The following is a 20,036-nucleotide window of genomic DNA, read 5'->3' as shown; positions in this document are numbered from 1 at the left end:
GTGTGCTCAGGTTCAAAGACGAGTATGTAAGGTTTCTGAAAGTGTGCAATGAAGGGTTTTGTTAAGACCCAAATGAAAAGATATTGGGAGAAGAAAAGTGGAGATGGGACAGGGGCAGGCTGCTCTGGTTGACAAGAACCTCTCTGCTCAGACCACGGGATTTGGGGGGTGATCAAAAGCCTAAGAGAAACCCTGGGTACTGATGTACAGGACCTTTTTGAGGACGGAGCTGTCAAGCAGCCATCCCATCACACCACAAATGGCCCTGGCATTGCAGCTCTGTGTCCTCTTGCACATCAGCACAGCTTCAGTGCCTTCACTTCTGAGCCAGGCACCCCCAGCTGCTCAAGGTCAGGAAGAAGTCCCTGCATCCCTGGGAATGCCGGGCCGTGTGGGAGCTCCGGGGAATTTTGAAAACTCCCCTTCTAAAAAAAGAATTTTCTGCCAGGTGGTGGTGGTGGTGGTGGCGGCGGCGGCGGCGGCGGCGGCGGCGGCGGCGGCGGCGGCGGCGGCGGCGCACGCCTTTAACCCCAGCACTGGGGAAGCAGAGGCAGGCAGATCTCAGTGACACGGAGGCCAGCCTGGTCTACAGAGTGAGTTCTAGATAGCCAGGACTACACAGAGAAACCCTGTCTTAAAACAAAACAAAACAACTTTTCCAAGTTCAAATCCACTTGAAGAGGAACAGGAAGAGAACGGGCACAACTCTGTGAGCATGCTCTTCTGACAATCCGCCCGAGGAACTCATCACACGGCGTGGGGAAACATGAGCAGTTAAATGTATTCAATGTCATGACACACAGAATTGAAGCATAATTGCCCCTGAGTGCTCGGCAACCGGAAAGCACTCGTCGCAGAAATGGGGGGAAATTTATGCCGGGAAATGGAAGCAGCTGTCAGAAGTTTGATTGTGGTGTGAGTGGCGCCTTGACAAGAAGAAGGCATAGCAGGGCAGGCACTCCCGCCCTCCGTCTTGACTCCCACTGAAATGTCACAGAATCAAAGACCACCATCCCAACGGTGAGGAGTGGTGGGGAACCATCAACTTTCCAGCCCTGGCGATCGGACCCGTGAGGGAGGACGTGCTCTTACCGATCATGTGGTTGGCAACGTGGATCTGGATCTCTCTCTCATTCTCGAAGGTCATCTGGCACTTGATACACTGGTACGTCTTTTTCTGTTTGGGAATGTGAGAAGAAGGAATCAGGTAGGCAGAAAGCCAGGTCCCCAGTAGCCTGGCTCAAGGTGTCCCAGAGTGGTTTGGCCTCTCCCAGCCATCCCAGTCCACTCACTTCCCACCTCGCTCCAACTCTAGCCTTATCACAGCACAGGCCACTCCTCTTCCAAGGGGCTGCTCCTCTGCTGGAGCTGAGATAACTTTGCTGTGTGCCAAAGTCAACTTTCTCAGGAGCTGAGGGGGTTTGTCCATGTATCCACCCACCCATCTACAAGTACCCCCACCATTCCAGTTTGGGTATGGCGTGCCCCGTATAATCTCTTGCATGAGAGGTGTGGTTTGCCAACTGGTGGATTTGGGAAAGTGCTTGGGTCCTGAGAGTCCCGGCCTGATTGATGAAGCAATTCCTTGGCAGATTCATGTATGATGGCATTATGTAGTAAAAAGGGAGTCTGGTGCGAGGAGGTAGGGGCCAGCCCTGGAATAAAGTATCTTGTCCTGTGTTCCTTCTTCTGCTTCCTGTCCGCCACAAGGTGAACAGTCTCGGGCACATGCTCCTGACATCATCACGTCCTGACTCACTACAGGACCTGGAAACACAGAGCTAAGAAACCCTGGAATGAAAACCCTGAGACTGTGAGCTAAAAACAGCTTTTCTCTACTTAGATTGCTTTTCTCTGGTATCTGCCTCTCTCTCTCTCTCTCTCTCTCTCTCTCTCTCTCTCTCTCTCTCTCTCTCTCTCTCTCTCTCACACACACACACACACACACACACACACACACACTCACAAAATAACCCTAAGTAATGCACACCTGTTTATCCACCACTCTCACCTTTCCATCCGTACATCTACTCACACCACAGCCTCCACACATCCACTCATACCGCCTACTTTGCATTTGTCCATCTATACACACACGTACCACCTATCCATCTGTCCACACGGCATCCATCTACCCATCACCTCTTCATCTGCTGGTCCATCCTAACAACAGTGCGGCTGAGCAGGAGATGCTGCTCCCAACGGTTCCAGCGCTCACGGATGGCTCAGGAACTTGTCATCTGTCCTGGGTATACATGGCCAAGGTGCCTGCAACTGGTTTACAACACACACCAGCCACTACCAGCTGCCTCTGGAGGTAAGTGAAGGCAGAAAAACAGAACCCAGCAGGCTTCCATGCTCGCAGCTCAGCATGAGTGGCTGTGAAACCTGCCTCACAGGGACAGGAGTGGCGTACCTGTCATGCATGGCTATGGTGCATTTTGAAAGGATATAGGTAATAACAGGACTCAGTATAGCCAAGATTTTTAAGAAACCACTATGGTTTCCGAGGTGTTGGTGCCTCACTGTTGGAAAAGGTGGCAGGATTTCTAACCTTGTGGCTAAGGACCCAGAAGCCACTCTGAGCTACAAAGCCAGGATGAGTCACCAGGGAGCTCAGTGCCCAGCTCCACCCAGGCTCCATCTGCAGGCTCTCTCATGGGGCAGCCTTTCCATCTTGGAGAACTCAGCTCAATGTCACAGCTTCGTGAGAAGCCTTCTGTTCCCACCCCAGGGTGAGCTCAGAGACAGTCAGGTCCCCCAGCTGATGCCCAAAACAGACAGTCCTGACAGTGATTCATCTGCTCCTCACCACTCCCTGAGCACCCAGAGGGTGGGAATGTTCAGTGTCCACCCAGTAGGTCAGCAAGGACTCACAAGCAGGACCTGTTGAACACATGAGCAAAACTGCTGAGCAATATGCAAAGTGCTGTATTCGATCAGAAGGGACTGAAAGAACTAGAGACAAGGAGCTGGAGAGATGGCCCAGTGGTTAGGAGCACTGGCTGCTCTTTCAGAGGACCCGAGTTCAATTCCCAGCACCCACAGGGCAGCTCACAACTGTTTGGAACACCAGTCCAGGGGATCTGACACTTTCACACCAATGCACATAAAATAAAGTTAAATAAATAAATAAATAATAAAACTAGAGATGGTTTGTGTATCCTGGGTTCCTACCACCTTAAGAGCCTGGCCAGAGGAATGCCTTATAATCACTTAACTTTTGTGTTGTTTTGTTTAACTGTCCCCTCCCATTTTTTTAAGCCCCATACAGAGTCTCTGTACACAGCCTAGGCTGTCCTCACTCACAATGACAATTCTCTTCTGCCTCAGCTCCTGAGGACTGGGATCACAAACACCATCACACCCAGCCTGTTAGGCGTTTACTGTGGTTATTATTGAGACCAAGAAAATCTGAATGGACACATGGAGAGATGGGTGGAAGCTGGGGTTGGAAGCTTCAGGTTCCAGCTTCAAGCCTCTGCTCAGACTCCAATATCCCTCTGACAGTTGCCGAGTGTTTCAGGAGAACACGGAGTTCAGTGTGTTCTTAGTGAAGGCCATGACACTGGTCCCAGAAGCAGGTACTCAGCTTGGAAAGGCCCCGGGAAGAGCAGGGTAAGTCTCAGAGGGCAGATTAAGACAGGGCTGAAGAGTCCTGACCATCGTAAGACTACAGGGACAGAGGTCTCCTGGAAAACACAACTCCATAGGCTCTATCTCAGCTCAACTCCATGTTCGTGGAGAAGAGGTGCCGTGGCCTCTGTACGCTCAGTACCATTCATTCTGCCCCACACATTAAACTACCTGCTCATCCCGGCAAAGGTAAGACATGTGTGTCTTCAGCTCTCACTGGAACCCTGATGCCCACATCTCATACTCCCTCCTAGAGGCCCAAGTAGTGTGTGACAGAAACATGGGCACTGACTACCCAATATACCTAGATTCCTAAGCATACACGCATGACTAGCATGTAAGCAAATGTGCGTGCGCGCGTGCGCTCACACACACACACACACACACACACACACACACACACTCACTCACTCACACACAGACTCACCATCACCAACACTTCCAAACTTGGCTCCAACATCTACTGGGTCTGCCTTTCTTCACTAGCATCCCAGAGAATGTACGGCCACCTTCTCCTCCTCTTGAGCCTAGACTACACGAGGAGACATAACACAGAGGCAGAAACTGACATTCAAAGCACCTCCTGTCACAAGGCCCTTCTCTAGGGGCAGTCCAGAAGCACCAGAGCTGAGGCCCAGGGCCAGTGGCCGGGGGCTGCCTCCCCAGCACAGCCCTGAACAATCTTAGAACAGAAAGAACCTCACCCCAGAATAAGGCAGAAAAGCGAGGGAGGCAGGGTGGAGCTGCCTGGGACCCTGGGAGGGAGAAGAGTCAGCTCCAGAGTGTCCATCACTGTGCCTGCACTCAACATGCACCGGGCAGCCACTGCATGCTGACCACATCCTCACTCTGTCCTTTCATACTCCACCCGGAAGAGAGGGACCCTGCAGTTCCACAGGCCCCATCATCAGATCTAAGCCACATGTTGTAAGCAAGGGGACTGGGAGTCCCTGCCAGGCAGGCTCCCTCTGGAGCTACTTGTTAAGCCCTTCTGCTGGGCTCCAGGGCCCAGATGTCTCTAAACAGTCCTGGTCTATGTGAGAGAAAGCCGGTGTGACCTGGGCACATGCTTAACCCGCCCACCTGGAAATCTGCTAGTCTGTAGAACAGGTAACGGGAGCACCCAGGTGCTCCACCTAGACCGGAGCCACCCCAGGACCTGCTGCGCTAGAGAGAGGCCAGAGGTCTGCCCACATCGACTAGAGGTGAGTCGATGTTGTTATTACTTATGAACGGGGGGAGCTAGAAACCTCAATGCTTTACGATCCAGCCGACAGCATCCTCAGCCCCACAGGAACCCAGTCCTCTGAGATCTGGTTGCTATGGATACACTCCCAAGGGTCCCAGCCTTCCAGCCCCCAAGCCCCTGCACAGCCCCCAGAGTCTGCTCTAACATGAGTGAGTCCTGGGGGAAGCGAGGGGTGGGTGAGCAGACAGCTGGGTCCCTGGCCCCTGGCGTGCCCAGACAGGGGACGAGGTCCCTGGGGTAAGGACTAGAACAAGGAGGTACCGGCCTTTGTCTAGATCCTTTCTGCAAAAGGTCTATCTGTTTGGGCCTCTGGGCTGGCAGGGGTGGGATTTTCAGCCTGGCGCCTCTCAGGTGGACCTGAGGACAGGGAGGGAAAGGCCTGGGGAGGGATAGGACAAAGCTTCAGTCTGCCTCACGTGCACAGTGTCTTCTTGGCTACTGTTCCCCCTTCCGGTCTGGAGTCCCTTGACCAAAACAGAGCCTCTCTCTAAGGCACTTGCTTACTGTCGTGGAGGCCAACCCTGTTGCTGGGGGCCAAGAGAGAACCCCTCATGTAATAGGGGTTTTCCAAGAGAGGCGCCTCAAGGTGGGGCAGCCTGGGGAGGGGGAGTTCCAGGAGGTCAGGGCTGGGAGTTACCCAGAGCAGCTTCCTGGCCATCAGGACCCTCAGCGCAATCATGGGTGGGCTGAAACATGGATAGTCCAGGCTGGGGTGCACTCAGGAAGGGCCACAGGAGCCCAGCCACACTGCCCCCATATAAGAACAGGGCTGCCCTGGGTTCCACTCCATGCAGGCTGGACGGGCCATAGAGTGGCAGGGGAGAGTGGTGATCAAGAGAGTGAACTGTGAAAACAGTAGGATTTCAAGTCCCACCTCGGCCTCTGGAGAGCTAAGGCCTGGGCAGGCAAAGCCACCCCTCACGTCCTTCGTGAGAATGAGTGCCGGAAGGAGCGCTTAGATGACAAGGGACCGTCACACCCCTACCTCGGTCAGAGTGGACCGTAAGGGGGGGTGACAGCACAGGACCCGCCCTCCGTGCCCAGCACTCTGTCACTCATTTCACCCTCTGGGCACAGTGCAGAGGTCAGCATAGGAAAGATCACACCACTTGGCACTCACCAGTCAGTGCAGGGCCGGGGAGCTGCAGGGCTACCCAGGACATCAGCTCTGCAGATATTACTATTTCCTTTGTCTGAATTACTACCCTGTGTTACCAACACCGTCACATTAAGTGCTACTGCTATGACCCTCCAGTGAAGACACTGGCCCAGAGGAGGTCCTAGGAGAGGGAGATTTGCAGGCTAGTCATCTAACTCTAGAGCCCTGCCCTCCCCAGGACTAAGTAGAGTACTCCTGGCCAGCAAAGGCTCAGGGGGACAGGGCTGGGCAGCAAGACCAGTGTCCACACTCCAGATCTCTGAGAGGTGTCCCACTAACTCTGTTCAGAGGCTCAACTCAGCTGATAGGTCATGAGATAAAGGGGTGCCACTGCCTCCAAAGAAAGGCCTCTAGTCTTCCAATTTCCAATGAGTTTCACAGTTCTGTCTGTATTTGGGCACGCTTCCCTTAGCCAGGTGTCTACAGGCAGTCCCTTGGGCTCACTGGGCTTCATTAGGGCCACCTATAACATGGGGACTGGGCAGGAGGCTGTCCTGGGGGGGGGGGAGGTTGTTCCTTCACTCTCTCCAGCCCCCTCCCTCTCCCCTTCCCCCTCTCTCAACCCCGTCTGCATTCCTATCCTGAGACAAAACACCTTCAGCAAGCACCCCCATGTTTCAGCAAGCACCGGTGACAGGCGGCTTCCCCATCCTGTCCCTATCAATGGCACCAGCAGCAGCCCTTGAGGGAGAGACACCCTTGAGACCCATGTGATACCTCCTCTATCTGGAAACACAACACAAATGTGGTGGGAATTTCTAGCCCAGGCTGTCTGACACCCAAAGGCCAAGCATGCTGCGGCCACCTCAGGTGTTCACCAACCTAAAGGCGAGGTCCTAGCGGGCGCACTGGTAGCCCACACTGCCTCAACCAGAGCAGCACGGACGAGCCTATGGCTCTCCTGGTTATAGAAATCTCAAAGGTGGTATCCACTCCTGGCCTGCAGGTACCTCTAAACATAAGGGCTGCCCTAGACAAATCTGATGACCGCATCAAACAATTGCTAGTGAGGGAATCAGAGCCATACCATACCCAAGGGTCTTCCCCACACCATACGGCACCAGCTACCATGACGCTGATATGTCGTCATATGATATGTCCATAGGTTGTCCACAGAGGTTGTAGCGAGCACACACAATCCTAACCAATGCCTGCTTCTACGGCCCAGGCAAGCCTGTTATCACTAGGATCTGTGTTACAGGAACCTAAGACTGAGAGCCCAAAGCTGGGAAGTGACTCACTCAAGGAGACACGGGAGCCAGGTAGTCAGTTCACTCCAGATACACAGCAAAGATGCCAGGCATCACCAAAGGAACACTGACCATGCGTTAAGCACTATGCTGGGCACTTCTGCTGCGTCTCACTGGCCCCTCACAACAGCTCTAGGGAATCAGGATAATTACTACTCCCATTGTACAGGTGAACCCTTGACAAACCAGACCCAGAGAAGCAAAAAAAAAAAAAAAAAAAAGTATGCATGCCAGGCAGCTGGAAGGAAATGGAGACACGGGGCAGAGTAGATGTTCTTAACTCACATGGGCAATGCTGCCTCTCCGGGTTGCTATAAGACATACCACCAGGAAGCACACACACAGGGCTCCACTGGTCCCCAAGGAAGAGATGACAGGAGTGATTGTCAGGCTGCACTTACCCGGGGCACTGGTGACGTCTGGGCACCTTTCCGGGGCCCACTGGTCTCCGGCGTAAGATCACGGTGGTCCACCTGCATGTGGCTCTCCAGGTCCTCAGCACTCTCGAACTTCACGTTGCATTCAGGGCATCGGAGGCCAGCACAGGGCCGGTCAGCAGGCTCGGGCGGGGCCAGGCCACCCACCTGTCCATTGGCACTACGGGCCATGCAACCGGCACAGAGGCCATAGGGCAGCCCGTTGACATCAAGCCTGACCAGGTCCTGCTTGCTACGGAACTCTTTGAGGCACAGGGCACACTTGTAGAGCTTCTGCAGCCCCTGGCCATTGGGGGAGGATGCAGCCGAGCTGCCCGCCAGCTTCTGCATGTGGAAGGTGCCGTGGATCTTGAGCTCCAGCGTGGAGGTGACAGTCTGCATACAGACCACGCAGCGGAAGCCAGTGAGGGAGTTGCGCAAGTCGGGGTGCATCTGGCAGTGCTCAATGAACTCCTCCTCACTCTGCAGGGGCATTTTGCAGATGCGACAGGTGCCTGTGTCCAGGCTCTTGCTGTGGGTCACCTTGTGCTCAGTGAGCGTCAGCAGTGAGGGGAAGCGCTCGCCACAGATGGGACACATGTAGTGCTTGGCAGGGCCCCGGTGCGTCTGCAGGTGTTCCCGGAGCCCGTTCTCTGAGAAGAAAGTCCGTGAGCACACATTGCATTTGTGGCTGCCCTTGATGAATTCTGCCTTCTTGCGCGAGCCATCGTCCTCGCCGGGCCGGATGTTGTGATCCCGAAGCCGGTGGTTCTGCAGCAGCACCTCCATGGTGTAGGCTGCACCACAGATGTCGCAGCCGTACATGGGCTCTGATGCATCCACGTCATCCTCGCTAGCCTCGTGGCTGTTGGGTGCCTCAGGGTTCTTGAGCAGCATGCCCTGCAGGTCAGCGGGCTCCGCCTTCTTGGCGGAGGTGGGGGGCACCCCGTTGGCCGTGCCGTTCTCCGCCGCGGCGTCGAACACGCAGTGCTTCTCCCGAAGGTGCTTCTCCAGCAGGATGACGGCGTGGAAGGCCTTGCTGCAGAACCTGCAGTTGTACTTCTTGCTGTGTGTGGTGATGTGGCACTGCAGCTCCACCTCGGTACTGAAGGTCTCACCGCAGAAGATGCACTTGTGGGCCTTGGCCGGGTTGCCGAGGTGACTGTGCTTCACGTGCACCTGCAGGTCAGCCTCCTTGCGGAAGTCCCAGTTGCAGGCCGTGCAGCGGTACATCTTCTTTTCGTTGCTGTGCTTCACAGCCAGGTGCACCTGAATGGACACCTTGGAGTCGAAGACCTCCTGACACAGGGTGCAGTGGTAGAGCACGAAGGTGTGCATGTCCAGCAGGTGCTTCTGCAAGTCGTCCACCGAGGAGAACTGTTTGTCGCAGCTCTCGCAGACGTAGTGGGTGGACGTGGTCATGTAATGCACCGTCAGATGCTGCAGGAGGGACTCCTGGGAGTCAAAGTCTTCTTTGCACTGGGGGCAGGCCTGCTTCCGAAGCAGCAGCTCCAGGTGCAGCTTCAGGTGGGTCTGGAAGCTCTCGAAGTTGGAGAACTTGAGGTCGCACTGATTGCAGGGATACTCGCCGTTGGAGATGGAGTTGGCACTCCCCGAGAGACGCTGCCGCTTGGGGGAAGACACCTCGACGTCCGAGGAGACCGGGCTCTGCTCCGCCTTGGACTTCTTGCTGTGAGCCAGTGGAATGTTCTTGTGGTTCTCCTTGATGTGCTTGGTGAGCTTCAGGATGGAGCCGAAGATAGGAGAGTTGGTACAGTAAGGGCAGGAGTAGACCTCCATGAAGGACTGCGTGGGCTGGACCACAGGAGACTCCAGCTTGGTGCTGCCCACGCTGCAGTGTGCCTGTTGGATGTGCTCGGTGAGTGAGGACTCGGTGAGGAAGCCCATGGAGCACTGGTTGCAGAAGAAAGCATTATTGCCATCCGGAGGGTTGGCATTGGGGCCACAGTGCGAGACTCGGATGTGCTCCTGCAGGCTGTTGATGTCAGCAAACATCTCGGGGCAGTAGTTGCAGTGGAAGGCGGAAATGTTGCCAAACTGCATGACAGGGTAGGCGTGGCTCTTGTGCAGCTTGCGCACGTGCTCGTTGAGGTTGTAGAGTGTGGGCATGGAGTCTAGGCAGATCTGACACGTGTGGGTCTGCTGAGGTTTATCCGCATGGATGGTCTTCAGATGGATCTCCAGCACAGCCAGGCTGGTAAAGTCCCGCTTAGAACAATAGGGGCAGCTGTAGACCACCTTGGACCAGCTCTGCCCGTCATCCCGCATCTTCTTCTGCCCCCTCAGCGGCTTCAAGGTGGAGTCTGGCGTGGATCCCCGCTCCACAGAGGCGCTGGAGTCAGGGGTGGCGCTGCTCATGGAAGCCACACTGCCCAGCACAGGGTCGGGGCTGACACTGTGATTACTGGAGTCGGGCTGCCGGTGGCTGTCCAGGTGGCAGTACACACCCTCCACGGAGGAGAACTGCTCGGGGCACATGGGGCACTTGTGTTTCTGGTTGGCGTGGGCTTGGTGGATGTGGGCAAGCAGCGTGCTCTCGTCAACAAAGACCTCGGGGCAGTGGATACACTGCAGGTCCGCCTTCTCGGAGAGCTGCGGGTGGAGGGTAAGCACGTGCTTCTCCAGCTCCTCGGTCTGGCTGAAGGTGTCCTCACAGTAGTCACACATGAAGTCGTCCTTCTTGGCCTCCTTCTCCGACTTAGCCAGGTGTTCCTTGTTCTTCTTGTGGGCTTGCATGTGGCTCTGCAGGGAGCTGGTGGAGGAGAAGCCGCGCTTGCACACGCTACACTTGAAAGGCTTGCTGGAGCTGTGGGTCTTCAGGTGGATCTTGAGGTGGTCGCTGCGGGAGAAAGCCGCCTCGCACTCGTGACAGTGGTACTTCTTGTCGCCTGTGTGAAGCTTGATGTGTCGGTCTCGGCTCCTCTTATGCTTGAAGAGGCGGCTGCAGTAGGTGCACTTGAACGGCAGCTTGTCGCTGTGGATCTGCTCATGCCGCTTCAAGTAGCTCAGGCGGATGAAGGACTTGTCGCAGAACTGGCAAGGGTATGGCAGGCCGGTGCCTCCTTCCTCCTCACCGAGGCCGAGGTCACAACCATCTCCGATCATCTGCGTAGGTGACGCAACATCCTTGCTGGAGGGAGATGAAGCCACCCAGGAGAGCTGTGGGTCGTCATCACCATCTGCAGGGGAAGGCAGGAGAGATTAGAAGCAATTCCCAGGGCCACTGGGAAGCAAGGACAGAGCCAGCTTCTCGACAGCTCTCAGCAGAGGCTGTGCAGCTGGCCAGCTGCTGCAGGGGAGGGCTGACGACGGGGCCGGAAGTAAGTGGACATACAGGCCTTCCCATCCGCAGAGGACACGGCGGAGGGGTGGCAGGGTCTTTTCTGTGGTGACATTTGTCTGCACCTCTCTGTAGTACACCCTCAACACAGGAACAGCCCTCAGTCACTTCCCTGGTGGGAGGGAGGAGGGACAGCCTGGACAAAGTCACCGGAAATGACCTCACAGACCATCAGTCCCATAGGCCAAAAGGAATCCAAGTTCCCTAATTCCAGTCACATCTGGGAATCAACTTCCATCGACCCTCAGCCCCTAGTCCCCAGGCCCCCAGTCTTAAGAGGAATCCTGCTGGTCCTTTGGGCACAGGCAAAATTTAGCAAGAACAGAAAATGCCCTTTATTTTAACAGCCCCACCATATTCATGGATGGAGGAGTTAGAAATTGCTGTTTCTGGTAATAGACAAGACAGGAGGGGTGTAAAATTGCAGGGCCCCCAACATCAACCCTAGAATGCAAATGAAGCAAGCTGAGGCAGAAAAGAAGACCCGAGGTACCCAGCTAGCGGAGGTACCCAGGGAGCGTCCCCAAGGAGCTATCTTCTTTGTTTCCAGCCCTGGTTTCATCCTACTCACCCAGGAACTGTCACCCAGGAACCCAGGTGACAGCCATAAGGACAGCCCAGGCCACCAAAGACCCGAGCCCAGGGCTACCCGCCCTTCACCCCGTGTAAGGGACTCTCTGCTCTCCGGAGGCAAGAGGGACTTCTCTGGCCCTTCCAACCTCTGAGGGAAGCTAAACCAACCTCAGGGCTGGCCATTTCTGGGAAAACAAAGGCACACAGGACACAGCAAATAAAGCGGTGAAGTTCACAAAGCACAGCGGGGGTTGGACAGAGCCAGCACGAGCAGGAAGGCGTTCGCAGGCTCAAGTTTCTCGTCGAGTGGATTTAAAACTTAATAATGAATGAAACAGACCACAGGCTGCTGCGGGCAGGGGAGAGACAAACAAAAGCCCAGATTCGGCTGCACTGACCTTGTCTTGTGACCCCGAGGAAAGAGACCAGGGCCCCTGGCCACACTGCCAGCCTCCAGCCAGCCAGCTCAGTCCTCAGAAAAACCTCACACAAGTTGCCCCTGACCCACGGGACGAGAAGAGGCTGGAGCGCCACACATTCAACACAGGCAACCATATGTGTGCACACACACATTTTACACAGTGCCCCCCAACCCCACTCACATATCTAAGCACATGTGCTCACCACATCTTACACATAGCTCCCCAAACACACACCTATACGCTCACACAATCGCACGCGCACACACACATGCACTCCCACACTAATTCACAGGCACGCTCACCCTCCCTTTAGTGTTGCATGTGTGTATACAGCCTGCATACCAGAGTCACAACATTCACGTTTTGGATGCCATACACACTTATGCTTAAACACACACCTTAGACACACAACTATATACCATCACAGACCCAGGGCTCCTGTACAAGGCTCTCTGGAGTCACACTGCTGTTTCGGCCCACCACAAGAGCTTATTCAAAAAAATAACAAGAGCTGGCTGGATAACTAGCATAACTAGCACTGGGTAGGTCCCAGGCTCCCATCACAGCCCCAGCGCCCACCCCACAACCCCGGCCTCCAAAGCAAAAAGAGTTACCCCAGCTGGCGCCACGGGTCCAGCTCCGCCTGATGGAGACGGCGCTCCAAAGCTTCCGTTCTGTGTCTCCCGGCAGCCTCCTCACCTCTAAAGCCCAGCACCCCTAGGAACGCCCTCCTGGAGTTAGGGCACCTTCTCTCCTGGGGGCCTCACGTTACAGGCCCTTTGGCCGGGAAGGACGCAGCCGCTACCAGCTTCCTAGATTAGGCGCAGCGGGAGGCGCCTTATCCCTTGCCTATTAATTCCCAGCTTTTGCCAGCTGGGCTCTGAGGGGCACAGACAAAGGGACCCAGGGGAAGAGGTGGATGGAGCTGGGACTTGCTTGGCCTCTCTGCCCACTGGCCAGGCTCAACTAGCTTTGTGTATTTTTGATATCTTAGCTCAGAAATACTCAAACTACCACAGAACCTCTCCTGTGTGCCTGGCCTCTACCAGGTACTTTCTCACCATCACTAGGGAGGTGGGAGCTAGGGCACTTCCACTGTACAGATGGGGAAACTGAGGTGGATCCCAAAAACAGAATCCTGGCAAATAACTAACTCCAGGTCCGCTCGCTTTCCAGGCCAGCTTCCCTAGCGGCAAACAACTGAGCTGGCATGCGAAGCCCCGGGGTGAGCAGGCCCAACCCTCCCCCTACTCCTCCCTCAAGAGGTAGGCAGGAATTGCTCAGGGTATACATTTCAGGGAGAAACCACCAATGCCAGAGAAGCCCCCTAGATGCCTGATGAGGGTGGAGAAAATGAACAAGCAGGAAGGTGAAACCAGGAAGGCACTCTGCCCTCGGGACAAGCCGGAACTAGCATGTCTACAACAGTCCTGGGGTTTCCAAAACCTTCGTGCCAACAGATGACCAAAGGGCAGCTACATACGCCCCTGGGCTTCCAAGCTCCCCCAGCAACCCATCCATACCATGGGTGACCCTCCCGACCTCTGAGACTCAGTAAACACATCCCCAAAGGAAGCAGCACTGTGAGAGGTAGATGAGATCAGTATGAAACCCGCCACAGTTCTGTTGGCGCCCATGCCACAGAGATGTGCATCCACAGACAGAGGCCGCTCAGGACGGCCTGAGGCCGAAAGTGGGTGCCGTGGTCAGTGTTCAACTGGCAAGCAAAGACTGTTGAGGAAATGGAAATGGACTTAGCAGTACCTGCAAAGGACCACACAGCTCTGTGGACCAGCTCCAGAGGTGCTGAACTGTATACCAAAATAAGCGAATGTTACGGCATGCAAATTATACTTCTATAAAGCTGGTAAACAAAAGCAGTATTTTGCCAATAATAAGAATTAATTCTAATTAGTACCACCAGTGCTATTTTTAGCAGCTACATCTATCGCTCACGATCCACATGCCAGGACTGTATATGTCTGTTATCTCAATGGGTCTTTCAGCCTTCACAACACTCATGGCTGGTGGTCTCCAGGAGCACCCCATGTTTGAGATGGAGATGCTGAGGCTGAGAGGGGTGCCCACCACACAAAGCTGAATGCTTCACAGAGTTGATCCCTGAGTCTCCCAATCAGGCAGTATCCGATCCTAGGCTAACGTAAGCTGCTCAGCCGCCACCACCATGAAGGGAATCATGACCTGCCCAGTTGTGCCAAGGTACCCAAAGTTCACGGCAGGGCTGACTGCCTGGCTTTATTTTCTGCAAACAAGTTTTGAAGCAAAAGGGAAGTGTGCATTATTCTCCATCAACAAACCGAGCCACTGCTGAGATCATAATCATCCGAATTGAAATGAAAATAAGGCTCCTTAAAATGAAAGGGCCCAATCAGAGGAAAGGGGCATGTTGACATATGAAGTCCCAAACTGGCCACCCTGCTTAGAGCCAGCTATTCAAAAATCACTCGGCCCTGGTGGTTCTCCACCTACCTGCTCTAAGTGCGTTTTGCACTGGGGGCATCTAGCCAATGGCACCAGAAGAAAATTAGAGAAATAAGCAGGGGCCAGGCTCCGCTGGACCTACAGGGGCATCAGCAGAGGAAGGGAAGACTTCTGTTCCATACAGTAACAAACACCCCGCAAACACTGTTAGCACTTGCCGTGTATAAGCGTGACCACCCATGAGCAAGCATTACTTCCCTTAACTAGCATGACCACACACTCTCTGGCAGGAGCACAGAAAGGGATGGAAGCATGTGGAGATGGGGTGAAGGGTATCTCAAGGTCTCTTTCCAGGTGAACATTCAGGATTCAGCAACAATAGGTGAACAAATAAGTTCAAGGAAAGCCTCACTTGCCCAGCTCCCTTCCCATCTTCAAAGGAAGATTTTCTGCGAACCAGGCCTTCTTCTACAACTTTCCATGCATTAATTCAGTCCGCAACAGTTCAATGAGATAGGCGTATCATTACTTCATCTCCATTTACAGACGAAAATGATACACAGAGGCTGCCTTGCCCAGTGCCACCCAGCTGCCAGGCAGTAGAGCCAGGAAACAAACCTACTTAATCCCATTCAATTGGTAGCTTCATCCACAATGCTGAGATGGGGAAACAGTGACAAATGCCAGCCCCTCAGCTGTGCCCTCCTCTAGAACAAGCATGGCCAAAGGACAGAATGAGGAGAAAAGGGACTTTCACAATGGAGATTAACGTCATTTGAAAATGACTAATCCAGCAAAGAGGCTGGAACAAAACGGTTTCTAGAAGACTTCTACTGTCTGCTGAAGGGAACACACACACACACACACACACACACACACACACACACACACACACACACACACACACACACCAAACATGAAAGAGGAGGAAATTTTGATAAAAATATTCAATTAAGTAGAAGGCAGATTAACTGGGCTTTCGAATACATCTGCAACATAAGCAAGTGATCCCAGACTTGTGTGGTCACACTCAGAGACTGTCAGGAGGCGAGGGGCAGGATGTGACCACAGCAAGTGCAACAGGCTAAGGCTGTGACTGATGCACCTGAAACCGGCAGGCAACACGGAGCAGCCACACAGGAAGGCGGGGGCACAGCTCACAGCTGCTCCCATCAGAGAGTATCAGGGGGCTGCTACAGAGGATGCGAGGACCAGGAGGAGGCTGGCCCAGCCAGCCCTCAGATGCACAGGAGTGAGCTAAAAAAGTGATCGTCTTGCCATAGGAGTCAGAGGCAGAGGCGAAAGTAACCCTCCAGCACCAAGATGAAGAGACAGCCCTAAAAAGAACTTTAACAGGGACCCCTGCTTCAGTATCACGAGGAGTATAGCTGAAGCCCAGGAAGTGCTGGGTCTCCAGGACATTGCCAGGCTGAGAAGTTCCATCCGTGTGAATAAGAAATGAAATCAACTGGTGATGTCTGCCATGAGCAAAGGTGTGAGGGAACAGAATGGTCTCAGGGCACCGAACAATTGGAAAAAGGGTCCCCCCTGGATTCCTCCTCTAAGAGAGGCTCCATCCATCCTCTGAGAAATGAGGCTTTGAGGCAGGGTCCCCCAAATCCTGCTGTCAGTGCAAAGACAAAAAGACATAAAAAGGCTGCACTGGGGTCTGAAGAGGGGTTGCCAGCCAGGACAGCTCCAACCCCAGCTGATGTGAGTCCTGCCCTAAGTAGACACAAAGCTGCCTGGGTGCTCAGGAGAACCCAGCTGTCTGTGCTCCCCAGAGCATACAAGACCATGTGCTCTAAGGCATACACAAACTGCTTCCCACGGAGTCAGTCGGAACCGAACGAGGTGGCTCTCCAGACACAAAAGGACCCAGCGCAGTGTGGAGCACCTGGGCATGTCCCTGCCTTCCTTCCAGGAAGCTGGGAATCCTGAGTCCTGCTGCAGCAAGAGCACTTGAACCTGGGAGTCTACGGCCCTGGTCCTCAGAGGTGGGTGTAGCTGATGCTGGCTGGCCTTAGAAATGTCACCATGCCTTCCCGAGCCAACATCACCCCTATGCCATGGGTGGACTGGGCCACCTGTGGCCTTTTCCTGGAACTGCTTCTAGCAATCAGCAATGCAGTTTCCCCGAGAAGCCTGACGCTCCCGGCACACAACCCTGGGTGTTCTGTGGCTTTTCTGGGTAAATTCAAAAGAAATGTCAAGAGGGAAGGAAGATTCGATCCAGTCCGAGTTGGTGCAAAGAAGGAGTGCCCTGGGCCACTTTTGGGTGTGTCGCTTTCACACGCGACTGATGGCAGCTGCTGACTGTTCACCTTCTACCACTTAGTGTCTCCAAGATTGTGCACAGTTAGGGCAGGAAGGAACGGAGATTGCAATCTAGGGGAAGGGTCTTGATACCGCACTCCAAGAAGGAGGGTTAACAGCTCATTCCCATGGAGCGAGTATCTTCTATCTAGTTCTGTTTCGTCACCATGACTCAAATCAAGGTCTCCTGTGTGTCATTACAACCATTCTCGCTCCCCATCATGGCAGCAACGGTCAGGTTAAATCTAAAGGAAACAGCTACGATATCTCGGGCAGAGTGGAGCCATCCAATGCCCAGCCGTCTCCGGGGCAAGGTGGGTGGTGGGGGAGCAGCCTGGACTGGGTGTGCTGCCAAACGCCTACGAAGGAAGCAAAGGAAGCAAGCTGCCTCCAGAACCTGCACAGAACCAAACTCCGAGGCGGTGCCAAGCAAAGGCAAATGCCTAAACATGTCAACCTCTCAACCGCTAGGCTGTATGGATGTGAGACTCCCGTGGTAAACGGAACTCGGGGTACTGATTAGCTGACCTTAACACATCTAGAGATGATTCTGGACTATCTGGGAGAGGCCTCTGGAGTCACCGGGTCTTCGAAAGAGGGAAGAGGAGGCAGAAGTTCGGCCAGAGTGGCACTGTATGAGAACAAGCCAACCACTGCTGCTGGGGCTGAGGACACGTGAGTGATGAATGTGGTGACTCCATGCACGGCAAGAGCTCTCTGCCACCACCTTGACCTTCGCCCCGCGTGTCTGTCAGACTTCTGACCACCAGACCCATATGATGACTTTCTGTTGTTTGTTTTTCTGTTATGTTTATGAGTGTTTTACCTGCACATATGTAATTCCACCACTTGGAACTTGAGCTATAGACAGTTATGAGCCACCATGTGGGTGCTGGGAATTGAACCTGGGTCCTCTCAGGAAGTTCTCTTAACTGCTGAGCTGTCTCTGCAGCCCCAGACTTGGTGTTGTTTTAAGCTACAGTGTAGATGAGGATTTGTCAGAGTGGCAGTATACCTCTGGGGGCGGCAGGAGTCGGGGGCCACCAGAACAAACACTGGGTGACAGGAAAGGGACTCAGGAGCTGGACAGTGGCCATGAGCTGACAAAAAGGCAGAGGAATGATGTCTTTGTAAAGGAAGGGGTGGGCAGCCTTGTGCAGGCTAACTGAAACACAGGTATAGATGACTACTGGTGCAGACTTGGAAGGAAGAGAGCAGCATTTCCCTGAAAACTAAGATCCCCTTTCACCAAAACCTATGACAGCATGAGCCAGAGGCTGGGATACTAGGCTTGCATGGATAAGGCTTACCAGGAAGAACTATGCTCTCAGAAACTGAAGGAGAAGGATGTTAGCCACACAGAGGCGGGATTGTCCCCCAATGCACGGGAGGAAGAGCCTACCTACCACGGGAAAGCACAGGTATGTACTGGGTTTCCTAGGAGAACGTTGCAGGTGTTTCCTGGTTTCTTCTTGCAGCTTACAATAAGAAAGGAGAAAAGGACTAGAGGCAGAAATGTGCAAAAGGAACCAGGATGCGTCCTTGGGAAATTCTCGAATTGCAAAAAGACCACATGACCTTTGCTTTTAGGAAAGCATGCTCCAGAGGGACAGCCGAGGGTGTGGCTGTGCATTCTGCTACCATCTCAGGAAAATCAAGAGGTCAGCGCTGAGTCACACAGAAGCCTTCTTTAAGAGATGAAGGGTTTGCCTCGCAGACCTTCCCCAAACAAAACAAAGTGTCTGGAAGATTTAGGAGCATCATCCTCAAGCCATCTCAACAGAGCCCAAAGGTAGAGACAGAATTCTCTAGAAACTGCCTCTGAAGGAGCCGCTTGTCTTAAAGGGCAATTCCCCATGAAATACACAGGAGAGACACAAGGGTCTTGAAATTTTTATACCAGCAGAAACACTGCCAGGTTAGCCCAACAGGGAGAGAGAGAGCACCAGATGAAAGACGTCCATCACATGCCCCAAGTCCTGCAAGCAGGAGCCGAGAGAGTAGAACAGCTCAGTGCAAACATGTGCTACCTTTTGTAGATGGGAAGGATGACTCAGAGGGTGGAAGCTCAAACCCAGAGAGGGTGGAGCCGTGAGCTATGAAGGATGAGGTCACTAGCGGACCAGGCTCAGACCTGGCAGTACATAACCACACACAAGGATTCCCTTTTTTGCTGTTTTCCATGCTCTCTTAAAAGACAGACTCAGATAGATATGTCTGTAAAGACCCCTGCAGCTCTAACAGCCAACCAGTTGGTGAAGTCTGCCCTGATTACAGGAGCGCCAGCAGCAAGTGTCTCAGCTCTGTGCTCCCTCCCAGTTTGGGTGTTTTTTTCATTCAGGACATTTTGTTGAGCCGGCTCTATATTCCATGTTTCTTCAGGTATGGAATATACCTATACCCTTGGGTTCCTATGGTGGCATCTACCCAAGCTCTATTTATTCATTAGTACCTGTTTACACTCTAAAACAACTTTTGGCTGATTTTGAAAAATATTCTGGGGGGGGGGTAGCACATGCCTTTAATCCCAGCACTCGGTAGGCAGAGGCAGGCGAGTCTCTGTGAGTTCGAGGCCAGCCTGGGCTACAGAGTGAGTTCCAGGAAAGGCGCAAAGCTACACAGAGAAACCCTGTCTCAATATATATATATATATATATATATATATATATATATATATATATATATATATATATATATATATATATATTCATTCTGAAAGGAAGAAAAAAGAAAAAAGAAAGAAAGATCCCTTTCATGACAGGGGTCATGATTACATTTTTCTAAATTGACAGATTGGGGTGTATTGAAAGGACAAAAGTCCTGCTCCCAGGAAGTCAAAAGGCCACACCAAGGAAAGGGCTGGGAGTAGCTGGGGAGTTGGGGAGTGTCTTCTGAGCAACCCACAAAGCTACCATGGCCAACCTGGCCCTGCTTGAAGTCCTGAATAAGAACTATATTTTCACCAAACCCAGCCTCAGCTACAACTTGCCCATCCTTTCCCCAGGGAGTTAGTTCCGATTCTCTCTGGATATGGTGTCATCATTGTCCCCACTGAGACAAGGAAAGGCAGGGACCATTCCCACTTTATGCTGGAGCCCAGCATGTAGACGTCAGCAGTCTTTGGAAGCTGGGGGAAGCTCTCTGTTGTCAGAGGTTGGGAACCCCACTTCTGCTTGACCACACAGGCATACCTGGGCACAGAACTCTGAGAT

The 20,036-nt window shown here is 53.5% G+C and overlaps 1 protein-coding gene across 4 annotated transcripts in view; it reads right to left on the bottom strand.

Annotated features, from left to right (window-relative positions):
* Nucleotides 1-20,036, bottom strand: part of Znf423 (zinc finger protein 423) — a 302,753-nt gene that overhangs the window by 115,409 nt on the left and 167,308 nt on the right. For all 4 annotated transcript variants that reach the window (XM_042277351.2, XM_042277352.2, XM_042277353.2 and 1 more), the window contains 2 exons: nt 7,696-10,910; nt 1,093-1,177 (listed from right to left, as the gene is read on the bottom strand). In XM_042277351.2, the coding sequence (XP_042133285.2) occupies nt 1,093-1,177; nt 7,696-10,910 (3,300 nt within the window). The remainder of the gene's footprint in view (nt 1-1,092; nt 1,178-7,695; nt 10,911-20,036) is intronic.

This window comes from Peromyscus maniculatus, chromosome 5 (assembly GCF_049852395.1).
Source record: "Peromyscus maniculatus bairdii isolate BWxNUB_F1_BW_parent chromosome 5, HU_Pman_BW_mat_3.1, whole genome shotgun sequence".
NCBI lineage: Eukaryota > Metazoa > Chordata > Mammalia > Rodentia > Cricetidae > Peromyscus > Peromyscus maniculatus.
Note: the sequence above shows the minus strand (reverse complement) of the source record. Positions and strands in the feature narration are given on the sequence as shown.